The sequence below is a fragment of the Panthera onca genome, chromosome B4 (assembly GCF_046562875.1).
Source record: "Panthera onca isolate mPanOnc1 chromosome B4, mPanOnc1 haplotype 2, whole genome shotgun sequence".
Taxonomy (NCBI): domain Eukaryota; kingdom Metazoa; phylum Chordata; class Mammalia; order Carnivora; family Felidae; genus Panthera; species Panthera onca.
In genome coordinates, this window is record NC_138345.1 from 137,056,865 (window position 1) to 137,077,612 (window position 20,748).

Consider the following 20,748-nt stretch of genomic DNA (forward strand, 5'->3'; position numbering starts at 1 on the left):
GCGTGAGACGGGCGCGCTCCTCCCGGCGACGGTTTCCTAGCAGCTGGGCGCCTGCGCTGCGCGTGGTTCCAGTGCCCGCGGAGGGAGGTACTGCGCGCCTGAGCACGGGCGCGCTTGCGCAGTAACTAGACGCGGGCGTTTCTTTCCTTCCTTTTTATAGAGTTGGTGGGGGGGAGGGGGGAGATTGGAGTTGTAAAATGGCGGCTTGGAGCGTATTCGGCGCCGTTCCCCCGGCGGTCTCTGGCTGAGCGGCGGCTCTCCCTCACTGCCGAACACAGAGAGGCGAGGCGAGGCCCCCAGAGGACATGGTGTTTGAGACCCGGGGCTTGCTGACCACCAAGTCTCTCGAGAAGCTCGGCGCACCGGAAGCGACCAGGCGCGCCCAACCGGGCGAGCAGCGGCCGCTCCAGACCCGAGGCCCGCGCGGCTGCAACCTCGCACCTGCTCGCTGTCGCGCACCCGGCTTTCGCCGCACCCACAACCCAGCGAGTGCCGCGGCGGCCGCCTGGGAGGTAAGAGGAGGGCGGGCGGCGTGGCAGGAGAAGGAGCCGAGCCTGGGGAGAGGCGCCGGGGTCACGGTACGGGACTTGGCCTGGAAGGGGGAGCTGGGCTGCGGGTCCCAGGCCTGGGGAGGAGGCAGCCGGGGTCCGGGTGCGGGAGTCGGAGCTGGAAGGGGAACCCTGGGCAGGAAGCCGGGGTCCAGATCCGGGACTCGGACCCGGAAGGAGGACCCTGGGCTGGAGCCGGGGTGAGCGGCCCGGGCGTGGGGTGGAGGAAGCTGGGGTCCGGGCGCGGGACTCGGACCTGGAAGGGGGATTCTGGGCGGGGGACGGGGTGAGGGGCCCGGGCCCGGGGAGCAGGAAGCTGGGATCCGGGCGCGGGACTCGGACCTGGAAGGGAAACTCTGGGCGGGAGCCGGGGTGAGGGAACCTGGGTCGGGGGTGGAGGAAGCTGGGGTCCGGGTGCGGGACTCGGATCTGGAAGGAGAAGCCGGGGTAAGGGGTCCGGGCCGTGGGGTGGTGGGGTCAGCCGGGGAGGGTGGGGCGGGATGATCCCAGCGGCGCGTAGTCGGGTGCTGTTTGTGAAGCCGGGCGCCGGACCGACCTGTCGGGGCTGCAGCGCCCAACTCGGGCGAGGCGGCCCCGGCGGAGGCCGGAGCGGCCAGGGACCTTCCTGATCCGGCCATCCTCCCTAGCCGTTCCCCTCGGTACTTCTTCCTTCTTGGCCGGCTCGCCGCCCCCTCCTCGCTCCCTACGCTACCTCTGCCTCGGCTTCCCTTTCTTCGTGCAATCCCGGGCTATCGATCGGCTCTTTTACTCTGTTCCCTTAAGGAGCAATTTTGAGGCTTCCTTTTCCCCTGGCATTTCAGTCTCCGGGGTCTGCCCCCTTGTTTTTTGTTGTTGTTTTTTTTTTCCTCGGTCAAATATGGGCACATGTGTTTTCATCTTAGGGTACCCTGGTGTCGACTGAAGTTCAGCCCCAAGGATGAGGCAGCGCTTGGTAGCAGAGACCGCATAACTCTATCCGGCGCAAATACTAGCTTTTTCCCAGTTACGAAAACTCTCAATTTGCTATGACAGTGTTTCCCACCTAGGAATCCTTTCAAAAGCTGGTACCTTTTTAACCACAAGCCCAAACGTTTTCTAAATCCTTTTTTTTTTTTTTTTTTAACAGATTTTATTTTTAAGTAAACTACACCCAAAGTGGGGCTGAAACCCACAACCCTGAGATCAAGAGGCCCTCGCTCTACTGGCTCAGTCAGCCAGGTGCCCCTAAATTCTTAGTAACAGCCGGGACATAAAACTCCTTAGGTGCTAGGCCTTGTTCTGAGTACTTAACAGAGACTTCCGTCCCACCCCCCCTTCTTTTTGCATAAAAAGAAAATTTATTAACTGAAGCATCGTGTTTTGAAATAAAATATGGATTTGCTAAAATATATTTTAAAGCGTGGCTCATAATTGAAGTCTTTTTTTCCACACTGTACTTTGTACATTTTGAAGAAAAAAAATAGTATTTTTTATAGCCTTTGCTTCTAACAAAATTTGTTTCTTTAATAAGATGCATTAAGCCCTTCCTCTGTTCTGGGCACTGTGCTAAACTAACTTTTTTTCTTTTTTTCTTTTTTTTTTTTAATTTTTTTTGAGACAGAGACTGAGCATGAGCAGGGGAGAGGCAGAGAGAGAGAGGGAGACACAGAATCTGAAACGGGCTCCAGGCTCTGAGCTGTCAGCACACAGCCCGATGCGGGGCTCGAACTCACAGACCGTGAGATCATGACCTCAGCCGAAGCGACTGAGCCACCCAGGCACCCCTAAACTAACTTTTTTCCTTGATCTTACTTCACCACACCTGCCTTGTCTACAGATGAGGAGGCCAAGTCACAACAATTAAATAACTTGCCAAAGGTCTAGCAAGGAAATGGCAGAACTGAGATGCCGGCATCTTGTAGTATTTTCCGGAATCCGTACTGCCCCGGGTCACTGATTGAGCACTTCTGGAATACCTCCTATAAGATGAACAGGTTCGGGGCATTTGGAGGGGGTCAGCAAACACAGCGAAGATCCCTGCCCTGTGGCCAGGTCACAGATTCAATAAACAGGGTAGGATACGGACGCAGCTGTGTTCATTTTGGTTTTTACTCTGCTGGTTGTCTCCTCGCTTGTGGGTGTGAGTTAGATGCTGAAATTTTACTATGGTTTTTGCACTTTCAGCGTCACCCTTTTTTGCCTTAATCACTTACAGTTACGGCAAAAGCGACTATTTCAACTTCTCCCCTCTTCTGCCCTCTGGTGGAGGTGTTACTTACTGAGTAGGAAAAGAATCCCAGCAGAGACCTGGCCTCTGAACCTTTGGAGTTCAGTAAGATCGAGTCTGAAAGTACCTTGATTGTTTGAGTAACAAAGATTAATGGCAAAACTTAACGAGGTATTTGGTGGGGGGAGACCTTAAAAAAGGATTTGCAGGTAATGGCTGGGTCTCATATTTCATGTGTTAGCAACTTGGGCTTTAAAACCATTTATTCTATAATCAGGAAAGAAAGCGTGTACGTACTTGTAAAAGAGAAGTTTAGATATTATTAAGATATTACTAAAAGCTGAACATCCCCTATGTAATGACTCCACAGGGGGCCAGATTTTGGAGGACTTTGGAATGTCAGCATTTGAATTTTATTGTGTAGCTACTAAAGAGAACTAGGCCGGGTGTAAATGTGTATCTTAATGACCATGAAATTCTAGGAACTGACTCTGGTAGGCTGTGGTGTTGAGTCAAATGAGTGGGGAAAGACCTTCAGAAAGGAGTCTAGACAGGTTTCAGGGACCCTGAATGAACTGGTGAATTCCAGGCAAGGCGGGTAGCGCGGGAAATGGAATTTGCTTGTTCCATTTAGCTGGTGAGTTAGAGAACGAGCCAGTTCAGCACTCACAATGGAGCTCTCTGTTGAGTGTTTTGGTATTTTTGTTTTTTATAGTAAACAACATATATTAGGATCAGAAAACATTGCAGGTTTTAAGGGATGGTTTCAAGTACCCTCTCTGCTTAGCTGCTTGTGTCCCACTGCAGAGATAATACCTTTGCCCCCCGCCCCATAACAGTGGCTTTAGAGTTGAGCTGATGTCTTATTCTTGAAGGGTGACATGTAAATTTTCAGAATGTTAACACATCGATATTAACTACATTTTGAACTTTTAAATGATATCCTAGCTTAGCAGTATACAGATTGGAGTAATTAAATGTTCAGTCTCGGGAAATTTATTTCTATCAATTGTCTGTAGCCTAAAGAAGAGTACTCATGCTGTGAAGGTATTTCCACTGCCTTATTAAAATTCTTGTCTAAGGATGAGCTTCTTTACTGAATCATCTTTAAGAGAATTTGAAGCATTTAAAATGTTTTGCCTGTAGCAAGACTGTGATTATAATTTGCATAGAATAAATTAATCACTTGTTGATTACGTATACAGTACTTCGGATTTTTAAAAATCAGTGTTACAGTGTCTTTTCAAACGGAGCTGGTTTAGCATTGTTTAAAATTCTTTGTAAAAATTCTTTAAAAATTCGTTGTAAGGAATTACATCTTGATCCAGAAAAGTAAACTTTTTACTTCTTTCACTTTTAACGTAGGGTTGAAACAATGGCCAAAAGAATTGCTGAGAAGGAATTGACCGACAGGAACTGGGATCAAGAAGACGAAGCAGAGGAGGTAAGATCTTTCCCCAAGAACAATTCCCTGCTGCTTCTAAATTTAAATTCATTTTGGGATTTCTCGGGCAGATTTGGTAGGAAAATCAAAAGGCCTTTTAGGGGCGCCTGGGTGGCTCCATCAGTTAAGCAGCTGACTTCAGCTCAGGTCATGATCTCACGGTTCGTGGGTTCGAGCCCCGCGTCGGGCTCTGTGCTGACAGCTGAGGGCCTGGAGCCTGCTTCGGATTCTGTGTCTCCCTCTCTCTGCCCCTCCCCCATTCATGCTCCATCTCTCTGTGTCTCAAAAATAAATAAACATTAAAAACAATTTTTTATTAAAAAAAAAGAAAAAGGCCTTTTAAAGAACAGCCGGAACAGGAAATAGTATGGTTTCTTATGATCTGTACTTAGTATAGAAATTTATTTATTACATTTGGCTGTCTTTTTCCCACTAGTTCCCGTTCCTGAAATATTCTGCACCTTTGTAGAAGCACCTTCCTGAATTTCATATACTTGCTGCATTCTAAACTCGTAGTTTTAGTCAAGCCTGAAGGGTGAGTAAGTGATCTGGTCGTGAACTTAGCATCGCGCCCGAACGTGAGAAGTGGTACTACACCACGTGACTTCTCCGTCTGCCGCACCCATAATTTGAGATTTCTGATTGGGGTCACCTCCCTTACTCTAATGCTTCTTGGAGGCCTGTCTTACTTCATGTTCGCACAGATCTGAGACCCCCGCCCCCGCCCCCACCCCCACAACAATGAAATAGAATTTGGATGGCCTAGTTTCTTTCCTCACAAAATAAAAATGGTCTTCCCTCAGAAATATTTCCTTTTCTCTCTTACAAAGAATAGAAATCACAGCTGCATTTTTAGTGCCTTGTCAGCAGTTTGATGCTCCCAGGCCAATAGAATAGTGCTAAGTTTAAAAAAAAGAGGAAGAAGAAGAGATCTGCAAAACTGTTTCCAAGCTTATTCTAAAACTGTCTTCTTGCTGAATCTGTCTTGTCGTATGAACGTTTTTTCCTTTACAAATACATGTATTCCTATGTTTAGGGAAACCAAAATCACAAGCTTATTAATATTTCGACAAGGTTTTTTAACATTTCTAACTGACTTGGTGCTTTTTAACCAGGTCTTTGGTAACTCAGGTTTTTTCCAGATCTTCTGCCCAGTTTCATTCTGGGCCTAGTAAGATTTAAGACTGCGGCATAATGATTTGCTTTGATGCTAAGATATTTCAGGTATGAAAGGACCTCCATTTGGATTGAATCTAATGAGTCTGAAAAGGGCATTACATTTGTTTGGGGACACATGCAACCAAATAGTCCCGTCTGTAAGCATGGAGGTGTCTTTAACCTTACGTGAAATAACTATGGATGACACCTTCTTACAGAAAGTATTTCATGCCAGCCCTACAGGGTAAAAGAAGGGTTGAAATAAACCCAAAGATCTTCAGCCAACTTCTGATTATGGATGAGGTACTTTAGCTCCTGGGAAGAGCGGTAGCTTCCAAGCAGGGTCCCTTAGAGTCCCAGGTACATCAGTGGGCTTTTGGGTGATGGACAAATGGGCAAAGTTTCTCTTAAAAACGGTATGCACACGGGATAAAAATAAATGTGTTTTTGGAAACTGAAGTAGTAACGTACTAGATTTGGGCATTTGGGTTTTAGAAATGGCTCCACCACCGTTAACTGTTGATGATCTTTAAGGTAACTGTTGGCTTTTGAAGAATAGATTTTGCTTCTTAAAACTGGATTTTTATTCTAAGATACATGTCTTTAAATATATTTAAAATTTGAAGAACCAGTTCTGAATAGTTTTCTACCAAACTTTTGATGGTCTTGGTCTTAGCAAAACTTTTTCTGTGTGTGCTCCTCTCCGGGTTGTATGCAAAGCCTGGATTTGCATAGATCCTGGGAGACTTCTTTCTTTCCTTTTTTTTTTTTGAGAGAGAGCACGCTAGCAGGGGAGAGGCAGAGGGAGAGAGAGAATCGTAAGCAGGCTCCGTGCCCCTCACGGAGCCCAGCCCAGCGTGCACTGCAATTTGGGGGCTTGATCTGGATCCCAGAACGGGCCTGGAACTCCTGTACCGTGAATCATGACCTGAGCCGAAATCAAGAGTCGGATGTTTGACTGAGCCACCTAGGCGCCTCGTTCTGGGAGATTTCTCATTCATCTAAGTAGCTTTGGGATTCACGATGTAGACAACAGACGTAAACTTTATTTTAATCTGCCCTCTCCTTACTTTGTTATCAGTATTAACAGTACATTAAAACCAGCAGATAGGAAGATAAGTTTGGTTAGGCTTTTTTGTTCATTTCTTTTTTGGGGCCTCATCTTACTGCTGTTTAATTTGTACACCTGCAGGTGGGAACATTCTCCGTGGCCAGTGAGGAAGTCTTGAAGAATAGAGCCATAAAGAAAGCAAAGCGTAGAAACGTTGGATTTGAAGTGAGTGTTTTCTTACCGCCCTTGGCATTAAACGCTAATTTGACTTCCGAGTCGCGGAGCATTTCTACCTCTGGGAGCCGTCAGATCGATAAATGCTTTTTAAAATGCTAACTCCACCTGTGAAAATCCTTGATGTAGACCACGGGAGATGGACAAGAAGCGTGGGACCCGTACCTTACCGAGTTGCAGAAATCCAGTGTCGATCCTATAGACGAGATTCCCGCCGAACGGCAGTAAGGAGAGGAAAAGACCCGTGGAACGATACCACAGAAGTCGTGGCAGATGGCGTAAGGGAGGGAAACGCAGGGTGTCCTCGGAGTCCTGCTGCTCCTGGCGTCGGGGGCAGGGTCGGGGGAGTCCCTTAGCTCTGAAAGAAGCTTGGCAGGCGCGGGTTTTCTTCCCAGGATGCTAGGTCACGGTGTTTTCCTTCCCGTGTTCACAAGGATGAAAGATGAACTGTAACTTGTGAATGGAAATCACGTGGTCCGTGTTCAGCAGTCACTCCCATGTTTAACTAGTCTTCCCCGGTACAATTCCCAGCCCTCAGATACCTTCCAGGTGCCTGAGTGCTGACTCGGTGGCCCGGACATCTGTTGTCAGGCCGGAGAAGCTGCTTTGAACATCCGGGGTGGCAGCTCTGGAATGAATCTGCTCCCCTGCACCTTTCGTGGTGACTCTGTTCCGTTTGGTTATTCCAAGTTTTCACTGATCCGATTTCATTCTTAAAGACTGGTGACCGGTCAAAGCTAGGTATCAAGCCTAGTGAAGTTTGATGGCTCTTCCTCGGAGAGGGGGCAGCAGGAGGGAAGGACAACTTAATTGTGGAGGAAGTGATCGGTTCAGTTGGGGAAATGTGTTCTAAGAGCCTGGGGTACGTTGAGGTGAAGTTCTGGAAGACCACTAGGTGTGTGGGCGGCTTCCTGGAACAGGAGGTGCAGCTGTGAGAGTCCTCACCACGCAGGAGTTTGAAACCAGGGAGGGTGGCTGAGAGTGGCAGCTCACGGTGTAGACAGAAACCAGAGGAAGACCGCCTCAGGGAAGGATGGCCCGGCTGTCAGATGAGGGACAGTGAAGAAGTACAAGCCGTGTCCACCACAGTCCAGACTGGGCCAGAGGGAAGGGGGTTGGGGCCCTCTGGCTGCTAAAGGAAGTAAAAGATGCACATAATTTCGACTATAACTTGCAGCGTCAGGTTTCCATCAGAGCTCGTATATTAGAGAAATTAACAGTTACGTCATCTGCTTAAGTGCTGAAATGTGACTTTTCCTGTATACAGTTGACTGTTGACAGTACGGGTTTGAATTGCATTTATACGCAGATTTATTATTTTTTTGGTAAGGGAGGGATGTTGGCGTCCCTAACCGCCGGTTGTTCCCATGTCAGCTGTCCTGGATTTGTTGTGCTGAGCACTAGGGATTCATTGGTGGGTGAAGACAGGAGTGAGTAAAATATCCGTGCCTGGTGGGCCTTACGTCCTAACGATGGAAGAGACACGCTGAACATATAATTTTAGTTTTCCTCTAAGTGCCATGGAGAAAAATCAAAGTACGCAAGGGAGATTGACAGACACGGGTGTGAGCCCCGGTGTATTACCTCATTCACTCGTGCTCTCGCTTTTCTGAATGACTCCATTCCTTCGTTTAAAAGCCAGTGGTTCTTGAATTTTTGTGATGGCTCTAGAGCCAATGTACTGTCAGCAGTCCCTAAAATAACTATAAATATCCTCTGGTTCTTAAATCTCATGCAAAGTAAAAGGCTCTGAGGAGCTACTCACAGCTTCTTATGCTTCGTCCATGGAATCTTATAAAATGATAGCGCTCTGTGTGGTGTCTTTGGGATATTGATTCACTAAAAATCAAATTTATGGAGTGTCAGAACCGAAGAACTGTATTTATTACGTGCATTGAAATTTATGCAAGTTAAGGCTTTGCTTTTGTTTTTGTTTTCTGGGTTTTTCTGGCCTAATTTTATTGCCACAATTGTATCCATGGTCAGTAACCATCTGAAATCCTATGTTTATGATTGAAATTTTTTGAACGATTTTTTTAAAACTTTGCAGTAATATTAGGCTAACTGGCCCATTTAGAAAATGAGTTTCTAGTGTAAGTAATTTTTTGTGAGCTCATGATTCTAATTCGTTTGTGCGTGCACTTAAGGTTGGTACACTCCCGTGGATGTTCTGAGCATATGTATTTGAGAGTATTTCCTAGAGCCTCCCTTGGATCCTTGATCCAAAAAGCAGACCATCCCCTGCTGCGGTAGAACCACTGTTTTGAACGGGAGGGAAATAGTAACTTCAGTCAAGCACTGTAAACTGAGGAACGTGTCTCCAAAAGTTTCCAGGGGCAGAGAGCAGTGTTAGAAGTTCTTGGGGTGCCAGATGTTTCCAGAGCATCTCAGGTTAGAGAGGTGAGAGAGCCAGCCACAGTGGGTTGAAAGTGCTAGAAAGACCCTGCTACTGGAAGTCGCAAGAAAGTGGAGAATAAAAATGTTGCCTGTGGATTTCTCAACTAAGGGAAAGTCTAGATCTGAGAGTCGACTTCACCAGTTCCCAGAGACTAAAGGCTGCAGAAGGGCTTAGGAGATTACAGGTAAGTGGGTAAAGCACTTGGAGTTAACGTGACTTGATGTTTCTACAGCGTCCTTGGGCTAATGGTCTTTTTGATTGCATAGCACGTGAAAAATGGTTCGTTAGGGATCCGTTGTATTGAAATGTTTGCTTTTAGTTACAATTCTGAGGCTGCGTACACAACTTTATCGCATTAGTCTTTTTTGTCTTCTATATCCTAAATCTATTTTTAAAAACAAATCTCACTGTAAATTGGGACTGTCCTTCATGGCTGTCTCAGGAAGGCAGCTTTGGATGGCAGAGCTGTGTCATCAGGAGGAAAATCCGCCTCATTTCCAGCTTGTGCTGGCAGTTTTCCTTTAATGCTGCTGGCGTAAGGATTCTAGGTGCTATCGAGCCAAGATAATACTGTCATTTATTTAGTTATGAAAGAGAGTTATCTAATGTGTGCTCTTTCTTTGTATTTCAGTCTGATAGTGGAGGGGCCTTTAAAGGTTTTAAAGGTTTGGTCGTACCATCTGGAGGAGGAGGGTTTTCTGGATTTGGTAACGGTGCTGGAGGGAAGCCCTTGGAAGGACTGTCTAATGGAAGCAGCATAACTAGTGCCCCTCCCTTCTCCGGTGCCAGGGCAGCGAGCGAGACCAAGGCAGCCTTTGGTGAGTAGGTTCCCCTCCCCCTGGTCACAACTGGGTAAAGACCATCTGAAAAGTAACTCTGCAAAGATACTTTTCTTGTACTTATCCTGGGTCCTGGGACTAAACGAGCAGAAACGGGGTGATACCGAAAGGGATGCAAATTAGATATCGGCTATTTGCAGAGGAAGTGAATAGAGCAGAAGCTTTTGAGCCAGGGTAGACCGAGGTTCTGTTCTCAGTTCTGCTGGCCGCCGGCTCTGTGACCCTGGTAAAGTCCCTTAGCCTGTGAGCGTCCAGATCTTCAACTGTGAAATGAGAGTGACCCTCGGAATTGACCTGAGGGTCAAAGGAGAAGAGGACGCTCTCAGTGGACCCTCTGTAAAGACCTGCCTTCCCGTCTCCTCATTCGTTCTGTGGGGGCCGGGGACTTTCTGTGTGGTGCGCGCCCCCCGGGAACCTAGGGGGTCCTCCGGCCTAGATTGGTTTCGCCCGGCGTGTGTTGATTGCCTGATCTGTTTTGAGAGAGTTGGTCACGAGCTCTCGGGATCAGTGACAGAGAATGGAATCCTGCGCTGCGGTCTTCGGTTTTCAGAAGTGACCCTGGCTGGTTGGATTGTACTTCGCTAGGTATTTTAAGTGTGGCCCGTTGGGTGTCAATTAGGCAGAGTGTTCGGTGTGATGAAGGTAGCACTCCCTGTTAAGATTTTAACTGCACGAGTACGTGCTCATCCCACGGCGCTGGGGGTTAAGCTTTCCCCTGACCGTTGTGACAGTTCTCGGGGAAGGCAGGCATCAGGCATCCTTTTGAAAGAAAAGACCATTTTAAACTTTTAGAGGTTTAACTGACGCGAGCCCCGTTTTTGTACAAAGTTTGATTCTTGTGATCACTGCTTCCTAAATGTCAGACGTGCACACGCTTCTTGAACTGTCACAAAACTAGGGTACGGTAAAAGAAGGTACGAAGGCAGTGCAGCATAAAAATCTGGGGGATAGAATCCAATCAGCCTCTCCGTAAACTCTTCAAACTTTAATTTCCTATAGGATCTGTTGCCACAAATGGTCCTACCTCCTTGGTCGATAAAAAGATTTTAAATCCCAAAACTAACGGTGACAGCCAGCAGCCCTCCTCCTCCGGCCTCCCCTCTAGCACGGCCTGCCCCAGGAACGCCTATCACAAGCAGCTGGCTGCCTTAAACTGCTCGGTGCGGGACTGGATCGTGAAGCACGTGAACACAAACCCGCTCTGCGACCTGACGCCCATCTTCAAAGACTACGAGAAATACCTGGCAGGGATCGAGCAGCAGCTCGGGAGCGGCGGCAGCTGCAGGGATTCCGAAAGCGGCTCCGACAAGACGCCCGGCGCCACCGCGTCTCCCTCCCTCTTTGGGTCAACGAAGTCACAGCAAGAGTCAACATTTTTGTTTCATGGCGGCAAAACCGAGGACACGTCTGAAAAGAAGACGGAGGCGGATCCTGAAAAGAAAGCGGACCCGTCGGCGGGAGCAGCAGGTGCCTCGTTTCACTTTAGCAAGAAGATCGAGAGTTCCGCCTTGGGCTCTTTAAACTCTGGCCCCCTGACTGGGTTTTCATTCTCTTCTGGAAACTCCAGTTTATTTGGCAAAGATATTAGCCAGAATAAACCGGTCTCTTCACCGTTCGCCACAAAGACGCTGGAGGTACAAGCCGACGGCGGCAGCAACGAACGCAAAGGTAATGGCGGAGTTCCAGGCCGTCCTCGCGAGTCGGCTCCGGGTGTGTCCGAGTTGGTGTGTAGTGGCACGAGCGTAGGTGTGTGTTCCGGACGGATCTGGATTCACACTGTGACTGTCGTTTCCTAGGTGCGATCCCGGACAAAGTTGGCCGGCTGTTTCTGAGTCTGTTTTCCCTACTTGTAAAACGGAGTAAGACCGTTTTTGTAGAGTTTATTGTAAGGATTAAGAATATAAAGGTAAAAGCGAGGAACATATAGATATCTGGCACGATGACTTTGAAAATTATGAAACGTGTGGCTTTACGTGTAAAAAATTGAGTGGCGCCTGGGTGGCTCAGTTGGTTAAGTGCCCGAGTCTTGATTTCAGCTCAGGTCATGATCAGAGGGTCGTGGGATCAAACCCCACGTTGGGCTCTGTGCTGAGCGTGGAGCCTGCTTAGGATTCTCCCTCCCCCTCCCTCCCCTCTCCCCTCCCCCCCTCCCCTCCCCCCTCCCCTCTCCCCTCCCCTCCCCTCCCCTCCCTTCCCTTGTCCCCTCCTCTCTTTACTCCCCTCCCCTCTCCCCTCCCCTCTCCCCTCCCCTCCCTTCTCCCCTCCCCTCCCTTCTCCCCTCCCCTCCCCTCTCCCCTCCCCTCCCCTCTCCCCTCTCCTCTCCCCTCCCCTCCCCTCTCCCCTCCCCTCCCCTCCCTTCTCCCCTCCCCTCCCCTCCCCTCCCCTCCCCTCCCTTCCCTTCTCCCCTCCCCTCCCTTCCCTTCTCCCCTCCCCTCCCCTCCCTTCTCCCCTCTCCTCTCTCCTCTCCTCTCTCCTCTCCTCTCCTCTCCTCTCCTCTCCTCTCCTCTCCTCTCTCCTCTCCTCTCCTCTCCTCTCCTCTCCCCTCTCCTCTCCTCTCTCCTCTCCTCTCTCCTCTCCTCTCCTCTCTCCTCTCCTCTCTCCTCTCTCCTCTCTCCTCTCTCCTCTCTCCTCTCTCCTCCTCTCCCTCTCCCCTGCTCATGCTCTCTCTAAAATAAAAATTAAGTGAATTAACTTCGTTTGACAATTGTGTCTTATTGAAAGAACTGGTCATAGGGGCGCCTGGATGACTCAGTCAGTTGAGCATCCAACTTCGGCTCAGCTCATGATCTCGCAGCTCGTGAGTTCAAGCCCTGCGTCCGACTCTGTGCTGACGGCTCGGAGCCTGGAGCCTGCTTCCAATTCTGTGTCTCCCTCTCTCCGCCCCTTCCCCGCTCATGCTCTGCCTCTCTCTGTCTCTCACAGATGAATAAATGTTAAAAAAAATTTTTAAAAACTGGTCATAAACATCTATGGGATTTCTCGTGTTTAGGTTTTTATAATCGTAGGTGAGGTCACATGGCAGAAAAGTGCTCTACTATAAATAAAACAGGTAGACTCTTGTTAGCCACGGGGAACAAATTGACGGGGTTTTCCCTGGATGTGTCTGGGTTGCAGCCGCCTTTCCAGAAGTTTCCACCTTGTGTAGTATCAGTGCCCCCAGTCAGCCTTCCCTCCCTCTGTTCTTGCTCTTTGAGGAGAGGGGTTCGCGTCCCGATCGCTTGTCCTCACGTGGTGACTGAACAGCCCACACGTGTGAAGATACTTCTTCGTAAGCAGTTAAAAAGTATACGTCTCAGGAGATGTTAACTTCGTGAGAGGGAGAGAGAAAGGAACCCGCGGTGGCCGGTTTGCCACCAAATGTTCCGTGTCCCTCCTCCCTGGAGCGAGACTGCCGGTACCCCTCTGCCTGGCCGTCAGGTGCGCCCTCAGGCACCGGCTGCCCCGTGCACAGCATCGGACGGAGACCGCCCTTCCCTTCCCCTGCCCTGAACGGGACCAGTGGGCCCGGGGCAGCGGCAGAGCCTGTGGGAGGGATGCGGAAGTGAGGGTGCCTGCTTCTCCGGGTGCTTGAGGTGCTTGACGCATCGGAAGGACTAAGCTCGCCAAAATACCGGGACGCCTGGGGCCTGCCCTGGAGAACCTGACTCCGGACTCCCTTCCTTCTGAGAGAGAGGGTGCAAGCCAGGGGAGGGGCAGAGGGAGAGAGAGTCCCAAGCAGGCTCCACGCTCGGCGCGAGCCTGCCGTGGGGCTCCACTCGTGACGGTGAGCTCGTGACCTGCGTGGACACCAGGAGTCGGGCACTTAACGGACAGAGCCCCCCAGGGGCCCCCCAGGACTGCCTTCTTAAAATTTCAATCTTGTGGCTTTGAATTGTCTGAGCACCAGAATTGTTGCTGTTTAACTTAGTGAGCTTCCTGAGACTGTGTTTCTCCAGAGGATGTTACTTGCATCCCATAGTGACTTCAATCTCCCCTGTGCCTGGGGCCCTGGGCTCGGTCAGGGAGGGGACCCGTGGGACCCGAGCCCCGAGCGGTGTGGCAGTTCAGGCAAAGCTTGCTTACACACGGGGGTGGTTTCTCTGGCAAGTCCTGTAAACAAGTTTATCTTCCTTATCTTTGGCCGTTGCTCAGATCGATTGTTCCTTAGCTCCTTAGCAGGAGCATTTGGGGGGAAGGGGGCTAGAACCCCATCTGACATTCTGCTTCTCTAGTGGGGTAATCTTGAGTATGTGTGGGTGTTGATTGGTTATTTTCCTGTTAAAATTTGGGCACTGAATCATGTCGATAACTTTTCATTCCAAGGCCTTCTACAAATTGACATCTAGAAGAGAGAAGTAGGTCCTGTTAAAAATTATTCTAATTTTTCAGAAAACCGTTAAAATCCAGCGAGTCCTCCCGCTCCCCCACGCCCAGTTAGACGTGTGCTTCCGATTTCTACATCGGCTTACGTAGGATTTTTAGGTTGAGGATGGGGGTTGGTGCGGGGATAGACAACTTCTTCTGTTGCACCGTTCAGCGTTTGATTTGAATTTTACTGAGTTGGTCTTGTTTTTATAAAAGGCGGAGATGAAGAAGAGAATGATGAGCCACCCAAAGTAGTAGTTACTGAAGTGAAAGAAGAAGATGCGTTTTACTCCAAAAAGTAAGTGGGAGTCCTGGGAGTGCGTTCGGTGAGCATGTCTTCGGAGACGTGGGGGGAAGAAAGGGGCCCACGGAACGCGCCGAGCATCCCGTCCCGGGGTCAGGCTGTGCTTGCCCTTTGAACTGGACAAGGAAGAATTCTTGACCCGTGTTTACAACAAGCTGATTCTGTAAATTTCCTGTGGGCATATCCTAGTCTTTGTTATTTTTCTTTTCTGCCTTTTTTTTTTTTTTAAGAGGGCAAGACAGCGAGTGGGGGAGGGGCAGAGAGTGAACCCCAAGCAGGCCCCGCCACAGAACCCGCCGCAGGGCTCGATCCCACGAACTGTGAGATCACGACCTGAGCCAAAGTTGGACACTTAACTGACTGAGTCACCCCAGTGCTCCTCTTCTTTCCTGCTTTTTAAAGCGCTTTAGAGATAGGTTTTTCCGTGACCCACCTGCCCCTTCTCCACTCGGGCTTGTCTCCTTCTCTGCCCCTCCTCCTTCCTGCACAAAGTCACCTCGTCACTGATTCCAGACTTGGTTTTACTCCCGCTCTTCCTCAGGCGGCCTCCTGTCTTCATGGGGACACGGTTGGCCTTTGTGGCTTTTCTCAGCCAGCAAGTTGTGCACAGTGACCATCCCTTGGTCTTTCCCCCCGTGATGAGAGTTGTTTCGGGGTTTTTTGTTTGTTTTTATATGAGAGCTGTTGCTTTCAGAAGAAAGATCAGAGGAAATTTTGAATTCTCTCATCCCAGTGAGATGCAATTAGTGCTTTTTAACAAAGATATTTACAGAATACTTATTTGTGCCATTTTAGAAGCTTCCCTACATGTGTTTTCCTAAGTAACAAAAATTTCAGACTGAGTTTCATAACAAGTCACCGTATTCTATGGAATCCCCAAGTGTTCTATCTGAGAACTTTCAAGAATCCAACAATTCCTTTTGCTTATTCTTATTTAATTACACAGATGATACAAAGGAGTGATCCTGACCTGAGATTCTTTGCTAACTGGAACAAATCAAAGGAGCAGGCAGTGGTTTGGGTTTATTAACAACCTAAGGAGACGTGGGACACGGCAGGCTGGGGAGACATTTGATGACATTACTGGTAGTTCAGCCTTGCTTAAGAATGTTTTCCAAGATTTCAGCATTTGGTAGACCCAAAATTGAAGGAGTCCAGAAGAAACGTAAAAAATAAATGGGAAAAGAGGGAAGAGAGATGGGAGCAGAGTGTCCTGCATTTATTCCTGTCCTTAAAGGACCAGGTCAACCTCTTGAGCTCGGGGCCAGAGGAGCACGGCAGAGACCCGTGGGCTGCTTAGCTGTGATTTTGACTGAACTGAGAAAAGTGTCCGTTTTAGAAAGTGTCATTTTAAAAGTTGTATGTGACCCACTGGGTTATCTTTTTAGGAGCTAGCGGCAATTTTATTTTTCTTTCGGGGAGAGCAGGTATACGTGCGCATGGGGGAGAGGAGCAGAGAGAGAGAGAGAGAGAGAGAGAGAGAGAGAGAGAGAATCCCAAGCAGGCTCCGTGCCTCGTGACCTGAACTGAAATCAAGAGTCGGACGCTCAGCTGACAGCCAGCCAGGCTCCCCATGAGCCACTATTTTAAGAATTATTATTATTTTGAAATTAGGGAGGGGTTCTACAGTATCTAACCAGTTTGCTTGTTCTGGTTTGTGCCCAGACCAAGCTTGAATCAGTCAAGGATTCATCCTGAAGCTTCCTCTGCTCATTTAATGCGGGTCTTTCCACACAAGTGTGAACGGTGGTGGTCAGAAAACTTGTGACTCGGTTTGTCTTTGGAATATCTGACGATACCTATTTTTCCCCATAGGTGTAAGCTATTTTACAAGAAAGACAATGAATTTAAAGAGAAAGGTGTGGGGACTTTGCATTTAAAACCTACAACAAATCAGAAGACACAACTTTTAGTGCGGGCAGACACCAATTTAGGTGGGTATCTCTTTTTTCAAGTGGCCCAAGTCCTCATAACCACATGGCGTAAAAGACTTCCCCTCGCTCACTGCAGTCCTCTAGGTCGAGTGTATTGCTGTGTTTGGGGTTGGAATAGCAGTCGTTCAAACCAAATGCATCCTGTATTTACTATTTACAGATTTAATTAAGTGACAATGTGTAAGGACATACAGGTGTGTTAAGAACTACAGCCAAGAGGTCACCAAAATGGTTTTCGTTTTAATTTGTGTTAGAAATGTAACTAAGAAGCTATCGATAAAGTGGATGGTTTAATAAGCACAGAAGGGGAGTTAACCGTTCGAAGGAATCTGGTTTATGTAGGCAAAAAACTTGAACGTGCTGCAGTCCATCCTTCACCCCACACCCAGCTTCGCCCTCAGAACAGCCCGCCGGAAGGAGGACGGGGCAGGTCTGAGAGGAAGTGGTGGGTAGCTCTGGGCCCTGCCAGGCTGGATACAGAAACTTCCCTGTGGCTTTTTTTCCCCAAAGGCTTGATGCATGGGTGACGCCATCATGGTACTAGTGGGTGTCCCCCCCACCCCCCACCGCCCCACTACCCACCCGGGAGTCATGCTTGCCTCAGACAGAGGTTTCTTTGCTGACCATTCTGCCTTTATTCCAATGACCTCGTGAAGGCTCCGGGTCATGCCAAAGTGTTCTTCCTTTCGTGTAAGAACGGACGCCTCTCAGCAGGGCCTGGCTGCTGCAGCGGAGGCCAGGGATGTGGGCAGGAGCGGGGCGGAAGGCGGTTTCCCCGCAGCAGGGCCAGGGCCTGCCAGAGTCCTCGTGGTCCTCTTGGAGGGACGCCGTGCTGGCATGTGCACCAGGGATCCAGTGCCCTTTCCCGTGACCTCCCTGATGGCCCCCCGCGTGAGATCGGTTAAGTTGAAGAGGGCTTCTGGATTGAACGTTTCGCGTATTAAAGCTGTAGTCTCCCGACACGGGGTCTGTGTGATTTTGATGGACCTTTTCCTTTGCTTAAATGCAGGCAACATACTGCTGAATGTCCTGATCCCGCCCAATATGCCGTGCACCCGAACAGGGAAAAACAACGTACTTATTGTGTGTGTCCCAAACCCACCCATCGATGAGAAGAACGCCACCGTCCCGGTCACCATGTTAATCCGGGTAAAAACAGGTGAGGACGCAGATGAGCTGCACAAAATTTTACTGGAGAAAAAGGACGCCTGAACGCCCTCCCTCTGCGGAGTCGCTGCCGAGCTGCCGCCCCCCCTCCCCCGCCCGCCGCGGACGGTAACTTACAACCTTGTGAGGAAGATGAATGTGGCCAATAAAACCTGTAAATGTTAAGCGTCAAGAAACCGTATCCTCCCTTCTTAACAACTGTCTGATGTGTAAAATAACGTTTGAATGAAATTTTTTGGAAGATTTTTAATGTTCATTTATTAAACTGACCGCAAGTGATTTCTTAATAGGCTAAAATCAGGGTATCGATTAGACTTCCCAAAGGCTGTTCCGATCCACGGGTTTTGGGGTGCGCTGCTGCGGCCTGCAAGGCGTGCCGGCAACCCCTGCGTCCAGGAGGAAACTTGCCTGTGGCATTCTCTCTGGTGGGCTTGACTGATTTGGGAGGACAGCACCCTTTCCAAATGAATCTCGCTACCACGCCGTGACAGAGGTGTTTCTCCTCTGCCGCATCGTCTTGTTTTAAAGCTGACTCTTAACTACCAAATGTTCCCCCTCCGCATTAGAGGCTTTAGCTTATCATTTGCAGACATCGGCCTTTTCGCCCCGTGGCCTGTTTTACCTGATTCAGGAACTGCTTTTTCATTTTAAAAGGAAACGAGGAGTTTGTTCTTTGGTTTTGTAGATGGGGTTTTGTAGTGGCATTCCTGAGGTGCTGTTGCCAGTGCTGCGTCCCCTACAGACAGACAGAATGGGGGGGTGGTCAGGAATGAGGGTTTAAAAGCACAAATTTGGTAGCTTATAGTTGATAGACCATAGACCGCAAAACCCGGGGGAAAAAAAATTAAAGTTCGAGCACGGTACAAAAAAGAAAGTGAATCTGTCCTCGTTCATTTGTACCGTGATGAACCCTGAGGGTCTCAGAGCTTTTACTACACACGAGCCATGTAAGTTCACCAGGAAACACGCAATAAGGTCATGGAATTGAAATTGTGTGTGCAAACGTTGCCTTTAACTTTAGACAGAAGTACATTATTCTGCATCTGATAAGTTTCCATTGACTTTTTTAAGAGTAAGATACTCGGCATGTCCGTTTGGAAGGGAGCCATGGTTGTGCATGAGAAGATCCCGTCACTTCGCCACCGCTGTTGGGTAGCTAATCCTAGCCTTCTGGGAAAACTCTGGGCACATGAATTAGATGCAGTTTTTAGTGTTTAAATGTCCACTTTCATTCCTCGTTAGTCATTTAATGACCTTGTTTTAAAGGCTCAGGGTCCATGCCTGAGGGCTCACGTCTGATCTTCAGCGCATAGAATGTCTTCTGACTTAGGAAAGAACAGTCACGATAACTGTAGATAGTACAGTTGCTTTTTTAAAAAAGAAGCTATAAGTTTTAGATATAAGGGGGGCAGGGAAACCGTTTTATGATCAACTGTGTTAAACACTTGAAGTGTGGTAGTTGGCCCCACATTTATCATGAGATTCTTGTACCTGTTTTCTGGTTCTGCTGAGAGAATTTGGCCCCCGCGTGTGTGTGACTCTGGACAAATACGCAGAGAGGAGCTTACACTTTGTGGGACGTGGTCAGACTCTCACCTGGGAGAACAGGGAGGGCGTGGTCACTTCTGTTGCATTTTCCTTTTAGAAAGAGTACGTGGGTGAGTTTCTGTTACCGGCGATCTGTGGTAAGCGGGTGGCTGACACCGTTTCTGCGTCATTGGTCCTGTTCCCTCACCTGAGGTTTATCCAGCCGTTGGAAGGACGAGGACATGTGGGGCCCCGTGTGTCCTACGTTGGCCTCACGTGCTCCCGTGGTCCCCGGGCGCCTTCAGGAGCGCCTCGGTGGCAGTAGCCTCGGCCTGTCCGGTGGGACGTTTGCCAGAAATGGCCCGAAAACATCAGAATTGGGCCACCTCTCAACCCCCCTGGAAAAATAGTTCATATCTCTTTGAAGTAGTGGGTATGTGTGGCTTTCTCTTTTCCTAACATTCCTGGCAAACTTGCTGCTACAGCTGTCACTGTGAAAGTGATCATTACAGGGGCAGATGTGACATGTGCGCCATCACTCACAACGTGCTATTTCCTCCGTGTCCCTTGTGCGTGAGGAGCTTTGGCCTCCACTTTAATTATGTACTAATAGAAAAGAGCGTGAGTGTGTGTGGATTTTACTGTAAAGTCTAAGTGCTTATATGTTACTCGGGGGCGGGGCCCCCCAGAGAGCTCACCCCCCACCGTACTAATAGCTCAGTTCTGCCCCTTGGCTTTAGTTAGAATTATTTTTAACAAAATAAGTAGAAATTTGGCTTTAAAGTGTCTGATGTAGATGGAAATTTTTGTATTTAGTTGAAGGATCTGTGATGTGTATCATCTGCGTGGCCCGAAGGATCACCTTTGATCCTAACCGTGCTGCGTCATATGGAGTGTCCCAGTGGCCTTTTTTTTCCTTTTTTTCTTTTTTTTTTTTCAAACTGGTGCCTGTCCCATCTCCTCTGGAGCATTCCCCAGTAAGCAAAAACTTGGGCGTCGTGCTGTCTTCTTTTTAGAATTACGGGCTGGAAACGTGTGTCCCGTTTTTAAAGCAGTGTGTAGATTGTGTTTTCTACGGAAGGACAAGTCTGGCCATTTGTTAAACTGATTTTCTTGACAAGGATCATTGTTGTACAATTTCAGTTCTACATTATAGTTTTGATAAGCTGCATGCCAAAAAAGATCTACCTGTTCCGGGGTAGAGAAAAAACAATTCACCTTACCATCAGAGTTCAGAACAGGTTGTCGCTGAGCCTTTTTTTGGTTTAGTTTTAAAGTTTAAACAAGTTGTTTGCTTTTTGAGCATTCGTCAGTTACTCTTTACTTCGGAGTGGTCGGGACGCAAGCGCGGGCGTTCGAAGGCTTTGCAGACCAAGTGGCTCGCTCCCCACCCCCCGGGTACTTGTGCTCGCTCTGGAAGTGAGAATCTGTGGTGGGACCTGATGTGTCCTGTGGTACCAGCAGGTGGCCGGGAGCAGCCCATCCAGGCCGCGCTCTACACACTGGTACGTTCTTGGCCAGAGGCCATCGAGCTGAGGACCGTGGACTCTGCCGACGCAGGTGCAGTTGTAACAGCCGTAAAACTTGTTAGCAA

General features: G+C 48.8%; 1 protein-coding gene across 2 annotated transcripts; it reads left to right on the forward strand.

The window, feature by feature from the left end:
- Positions 1-150: 150 nt before the first annotated feature.
- Positions 151-20,319, forward strand: NUP50 (nucleoporin 50). 2 transcript variants are annotated; one of them, XM_060656109.3, is made up of 8 exons: positions 151-512; positions 4,120-4,198; positions 6,549-6,632; positions 9,671-9,857; positions 10,878-11,546; positions 14,439-14,520; positions 16,342-16,460; positions 17,470-20,319. In XM_060656109.3, exons 2-8 carry the CDS (start codon positions 4,130-4,132, stop codon positions 17,670-17,672), a joined length of 1,413 nt encoding a protein of 470 aa, XP_060512092.1. In that variant the 5' UTR covers positions 151-512; positions 4,120-4,129; the 3' UTR covers positions 17,673-20,319. The 2 variants fall into 2 exon arrangements, with proteins under 2 accessions (XP_060512092.1, XP_060512093.1); XM_060656110.2 differs by lacking the exon at positions 151-512 and adding an exon at positions 560-578.
- The last annotated feature ends 429 nt before the right edge of the window (positions 20,320-20,748 follow it).

Excerpts from the sequence above, each read along its gene's own strand:
- NUP50 (XM_060656109.3), top strand. The coding sequence starts at position 4,130 with ATGGCCAAAAGAATTGCTGAGAAGGAATTGACCGACAGGAACTGGGAT. Across the intron at positions 6,633-9,670 it reads GTAGAAACGTTGGATTTGAA|TCTGATAGTGGAGGGGCCTT; the intron begins GTGAGTGTTTTC and ends TTTGTATTTCAG. Across the intron at positions 9,858-10,877 it reads CGAGACCAAGGCAGCCTTTG|GATCTGTTGCCACAAATGGT; the intron begins GTGAGTAGGTTC and ends AATTTCCTATAG.